Consider the following 6,024-nt stretch of genomic DNA (forward strand, 5'->3'; position numbering starts at 1 on the left):
AGGCTGCAGGGTATTAGTGTCAGGACTTAGTTGGCCTGTGTTCTCCTCCCCTAACCCTGCCCCTGCCCAGTTGGAGCTGGCCAAGTTAAGTCTGGGCGCCTGATGTCCTGCAGAAGGATCAGATGCCGTGTCTGCAAATGACAGATGCCAATGTTAACAGAAAAGAACAATCTGTTAAGAAACTGGAAAATTAAACCCAAGGAGAGAAAGATGCCAGATGGCAGCGCTTTTATGGTTTTATTTAGCACAAATAAAACTTGAAAACAGGCTGTCTATTCATTTTCTTCGCTGCGCAGCCTGGCGTTAGGATTGGTGACTCTGATGGCCAGCTGGGCTGCTCTTTCCACGATAGCTTTACGGTTCTTGGAGGAGACGTTGTGAGCAATCTCTGCACAGTAAGATCTGGAAGAGAATTGAGTAAGCAGGTGAGGTCAGCTTTGAGCATAAACCCCAAGAACCCCACTGCATTTCCCTTACAGAGCCAGAGGCGGCTGTGTGTGTGTAGGGTTACATGGTTGCTGAATGACAGGTAACTTGTATCCCCATCTTGACTCCAGGGTGTTAGCAGCAAGGCAGTTTGTTTACCCCCCTCATTCCATCCTCACAGCAAACAGCCTTGTGATCTAGTAGGCACTACCAACAAACATCTCCAAACCACACAGCAGTGAGAGACACATCACGAAGACTCTGTCCCTGACTCTAGGTCCAGAGGCCTCAACCACAGTCCAGACTAATCTACCATTCTCAGAAGAATTTGGACTGGCCCATGGAACTTAAAATTCTCTACAGAATCCAACAAATTCAAGTGAAGAGCTAACCAGTCCCGATGACAGGTATTATGACTTGTTTGCTAACAATACAATTCAAGTTGGAAGGTGGTGGTTATGTTCCGTAGAGTCAGTTACAATTCACAGTGACCCTACTGAGGTTTTCGGAGGCTGTACACCTATAGGAACAGAAAGGGTCACCTTTCTGTGGAATGGCTGCTGCATTGGAACTGCTGACTCATTAGCCACTGCGCTACCATGGCAACATCTAGTGTGTCTTCAGTACCCATTCTGCGGTTACTGTCTTAGTGCTTTCAGTTGTAACTCATTCACTCATAACTTTAATCGGCAGCACACCACTGCAATTTGGTAAAAAGTGGCCTAATGAGTTCATTTCCGTGAAAGGTGACTGATAGGCTGAAAAGCAGGCTTTGCCTCTGAAGCACTTTTAGCAAAGCAGTAAGATGGTTTGGTGTGAGTAAATAAGGCAGGGGGTATTTGTGGTTCCCAAGAAACCTGGCCCGTGAAACAGTAAAGGACAAGCACATCCAGAATGTTTCATTTTAAGAGTCCAAATCAACTTCAGTGGAGCTATAGTATTTCCTGAAATCTAAACTATATCACACTTTTCATCTTTTTTTCATTTACCCCCTCCCTTGTCAACATGTCTATTTGATTACTGAAATCATGATGATGTGCCGTGGAGTCGGTTCCGACTCATAGCGACCCTGTGCAGGGTTTCCAAGGCTGTGAATCTTTACGGGAGCAGAATGCCTCGTCTTTCTCCCGCGGAACCGCTGGTAGTTTAGAACTGCTGACTTTGCAGTTCGCAGCCCGATTCGTAACCACTACACTTGGTCACATTTAAAATACTTTCCCCTGCTTGAAAACTTTTATGCTGCTACATTACTACTAACAATCAACTGTATAGTTTCCCGTTTTCAACAAAATGGACCTTGGGTGAAAGGTCACTGACAAATTTTACAGTAGATGCACATTACCAAGCAGCTCTACAAACAGCTGGAGGTTTCTGTGGCAGCCAGCACCTTAAGTGCCAGTAGGTCCCAACTGCTCCTGTCTATTCCAATCCACCTGTCAGTGCTCGGGGCATCAACCATTAATTCCTGGACATTCCTGCTCTGAAAAGGAAAATCCAGCATTTAAGTGCCAGAATAGTGACTGTGTTTATTTTATTATTTTTGTCTACCATCACTGTAGGCAGGAGGATTTTTCTGAGTACAAATGTTTATTAATCAAGTTCTGGTTGAGTCCTTAATTTACTAGGGAAATGCCGCTTGTTTGCTTCAAATGACCAATTATTGTTGCCCTCGAGTGGGTTCTGACTCAGTGACCCTAGTAACTGGGCTCTGCTTAGCCCAATCCTGTCTCATCAATCCCTGTCCATGGAATCATCTTTCAGTCCTTTTCACACACGTCTGCCCTAGTTTCTGAGCCTGGGCAACATGTGGCCTGAAGCCCCATTCATTGAGCTCACCAAGTGTACAAGTAACTCACTGTAAACCCTGCCTGCCCCCAACTCGCTTCCCCATCTCAAAAGCCTCCATTCCTATAGCATTCGCAAGCTGCCCCTTTGCCACGGCTTAGACTCAAGTTTGCCTTGATCACGCGCACAAACACAACACTGTTGTGGAAGTGACTACATAAACAACATTGCAGTGTCTGCACAATCAAGCAAAGCCTGCCTTCCTGCTGTGGTTCTACACGCTCTCCAGCAAAGAAAACATTCTGAAGCACCAGTGAACATTCTCTTCGCTCATCCTGCAGGGAATGGACATCATATGCACACAGGAGGGTCTGAGTCCCTAGCAAATGGCTCACAGATGCAGGCATCAGAAGCCAGAGGCACCAACCAACTCACTTGTTGCACATCAGCAGCACCTCCAGCTCTTTGACGTTGTGGACCAGGAACTTGCGGAAGCCGCTGGGCAGCATGTGTTTTGTCTTCTTGTTGCTCCCATAACCAATGTTGGGCATTAAGATCTGGCCCTTAAATCTTCTCCGCACCCTGTTGTCAATGCCTCTGGGCTTGCGCCAGTTACGCTGAAAGAAACAACACTCATGGTTGAGCAGCTGTGTCCATTTTGGGGGGAAAACTCCAACGGAAATGGACATAGTCCTGGTGTGGAGCTCTAAGATAAGCACTGAACTGCTAACACTTCAGGGTAAGCAGTTCAAATCCACTAGCCACTCCTCAGAAACGCTACACAGGATAGCTCTGAGTCAAAATCAACTTGATGGCACTTAAGAAAACGGACATATGCTTTAGAGGAGTTGCCATTGGACAACAGATATTATGGTTTTTGTGGGAAAAATAGGGGTTTCTGCCTGTGACCACAGGAAATATAGCCCACAGAGAGTGAGGAAAGTCAACTACATTCACCCTGCTTCCAAGGAGTACAGATGGGATACATGGAAACCGTGTTAACATACAAATCACTGTTCTAAGGGTTTTCTCACCTATAAAACAATCTATCCCTTCTGCTATCGTTGTTGTAAGTGCTGTCCAGCTGGTAGCGAATCCCAGCAACCCAGTATAGGGTTTCCAAGGAGCGGCCTATGAGTTTGAACTGCCAACCTTGTGGTTCAAATAGACCTTGCAGTCCTGTGCTTCTCACACAGTGCCACATCAGAACTAGTCATGCTATCACTATTAAGTGCCTTCAAGTCGGTTCCAACTCATAGCAACTGGTGGGTTTGAACCACCAACCTCGTGTTTAGCAGTTCAGTACTCTAGAGAAGCAGACAGCTACATTTTCCTCCTGCAGAATGGCTGGGGGTTCAAGCTAGTCAGTAGCAGAACGCTTAAGCTCTCTCAAAAGTCCCATAACCCAAAAACTATGTATGTTCTGTACATATTTTTTGAAGTACAAGATACAGCCTAAAGTCCATTTGGGTTCAGTAGCTATCTACTCAGCATTAAAAAGCCTCATCTGAAATGACAAACACTAAGAATTTTTTTCCCTTCTTTTTGTAGCAACCTCTACCATTAATCTGTTTTGAAAACCAGCTTACACTTTTTTCTATAAGTGGGTTAGAAATCCCCACCTTTCATTTAGTAGTCGAAGGCTTAACCCTAACAGCCTTATCATTTCAAATAAAACATTCATTTATACACCAAGAAACTGACAGTGTAAGACTCATTGAGACCAGGATTTTTCCAGAGAGGTCTTCAACCAATAAACAAGTAGGTCACCTGCCAAAGATAACTTTCTTACTATGTATGGGATGTTAGAAACACAACCTACTTAGGAAGGTCTTCCTTCACCCCAACACTCATTTTCATCCCAGGGCCACACACCTTAATTTTGACATAACGATCTGATTGGTGCCGGATGAACTTCTTGGTCCTCTTTTTGACAATCTTGGGCTTCACCAGGGGTCTGAGGGCAGCCATGATGCCTTCAAGAAAGATGCAAACATATGTCAACAGTGTCCCCAAAGAGACTTTTCCTGCCCAGGACCCAAACACTGTTGCAGAGTATCTTCCAATCGCCAGCTACTGAGCAAACTGGGAATGGAATGGGTCTCTGACAGGTTTGTTTTCCCTCCCGTCTCCGAAGCTGGCAGAATACTAGCTATTCTCCAGATGCGATCCTGGGAGGTCAGGGACCACCTCATCCAGAGACCAAGAAAAAATGCCAGAAGCTGACCTGAAACCAAACCCATCTCAAGGCCTGCAAGGTGCAGCAAATTCCACCCCCACAAAGTGTCTCCATCCCCAGGTGGTTTGTTCCCTATTAGTTGCACGGGTCTGGGGCAACCTATCTGAACCCAAGCCTTAATCAGAAAACAGGGGATACTGCAAGTTGAAATGCTTGCCACCATATAAATGTCCCAGAAGAGACTGATCATTCCCTAGGATGCTGCTACCCTACAGTGCACTCGGAGGATACAAAAAACCATGACAGCCTTCCAAATTGCCTCAAGGCCATTGGTCATATTACTGTTCTACCTGGAATACTGGCATAAAGGTTACCTCCCCTCGAGGTGGTCTTCCCCGCTCCCCCACCTGTTTCCACTGCAGCACCTTTTTGTTTCCTTCACACCCATCAGTCTACTTTTTGTTTAGCACACAGTAGGTGCTCAAGTCAAACGAGTTTCCCCCCTAGGACCACGAGATTCTCTAAGACAAGGGCACAGTTTGACCCTGGTCCTCTATCAGACTTTTGTTCACTGAGAGACCACTAGCGTCTGTCTCTGACTGATGGCACCGCAGCAGAAGCCCTCGGGCCGGACACGGAAGGATACACGTGGGCTGACACTGCTGAGAGGTGCCTAGGCCAGGCACTCCCGGTACCTTCATCGCCCCAAAAGTCCCCTTGGTCTGGCCCCAAGCCTGAGTTGCCAGGACTGAAACAAGAAATCCGCAGAGTTCACTGATCCCAGGCGGCCTCCTTACGAGGGCGAAGAGGCCCGGCGAGGCGACACCTCATCAAACCGATCACTTCGCTGTGTTCCTGTCTGCGCTCCTGACAACAGACAAAGACTACGTCCACCTAACACCCGTAGAATGGAAGGCTGCCTCATTAAGAAACAGATGCAGACCGCGGAGACGTGGATGGACAGTGATTAAAACTCACCGGTCGAAATGGCCGCCTCCTCCGTAGGCAGCACAGAAGAGAGAGGGGAAGGTGAGGCGCAAGGATTGATGGGACTTTAACCTCTTGGTCCTGGAAGGGAAAAGGAAAATACTTCCGGCCCGGACTTTTAACGATTATTAAATATCAGAGTGACAGTACTACAAGAAATTGCCTAGAGAAACTATATTATTTTATATCTGTCTCTATTATGGTGCCTAAAATTGATCATACTTGCCGTTAACACTAGTTAGAAAATTTAAATCCTTTCTAAGCTTCTAAGACCCGGTACGGCATCTACTTCCGCAAACAGTTGAAGCCGCTTATCCGAAAGATCGAATCACGGTGTGGCCCTGCGGGTTAATGCACTGGACTGCAAAGTCCCGCTCCTCGGAAACCCTATGTTGTTGTTATGTGCCATCGAGTCGGTTCCGACCCATAGCGACCCTGTATAGGGTTTCCGAGGGTGTAAATCTTTATGGGAGTAGAAAGCCTCATCTTTCTCCCGCGGAGCAGCTGGTAGTTTCGAACCGCTGACCTTAAGGTTCGCAGCCCGATTCGTAACCACTACGCTACCATTCTATACAGGGTCGCTATTAGTCGAAACCCACTCGACGGCACACCACAACAACCTCGAGGATAATACGGTTTTTAAGCTG

At 46.7% G+C, this 6,024-nt stretch overlaps 1 protein-coding gene across 1 annotated transcript; it reads right to left on the bottom strand.

Annotated features, from left to right (window-relative positions):
• Positions 1–267: 267 nt before the first annotated feature.
• Positions 268–4,187, bottom strand: RPL32 (ribosomal protein L32). Its single transcript, XM_006868668.1, has 3 exons — positions 4,087–4,187; positions 2,647–2,828; positions 268–402 (listed from the first exon to the last, which is right to left on the bottom strand). Exons 1-3 carry the CDS (start codon positions 4,180–4,182, stop codon positions 273–275), a joined length of 408 nt encoding a protein of 135 aa, XP_006868730.1. The 5' UTR covers positions 4,183–4,187; the 3' UTR covers positions 268–272.
• Positions 4,188–6,024: the final 1,837 nt, after the last annotated feature.

This window comes from Chrysochloris asiatica, unplaced genomic scaffold (assembly GCF_000296735.1).
Source record: "Chrysochloris asiatica unplaced genomic scaffold, ChrAsi1.0 scaffold00121, whole genome shotgun sequence".
In the NCBI taxonomy this organism is placed as follows: Eukaryota; Metazoa; Chordata; class Mammalia; order Afrosoricida; family Chrysochloridae; genus Chrysochloris; species Chrysochloris asiatica.

Excerpts from the sequence above, each read along its gene's own strand:
- RPL32 (XM_006868668.1), bottom strand. The coding sequence starts at position 4,182 with ATGGCTGCCCTCAGACCCCTGGTGAAGCCCAAGATTGTCAAAAAGAGG. Across the intron at positions 2,829-4,086 it reads ATCGTTATGTCAAAATTAAG|CGTAACTGGCGCAAGCCCAG; the intron begins GTGTGTGGCCCT and ends TGTTTCTTTCAG. Across the intron at positions 403-2,646 it reads GTGCTGCTGATGTGCAACAA|ATCTTACTGTGCAGAGATTG; the intron begins GTGAGTTGGTTG and ends ATTCTCTTCCAG.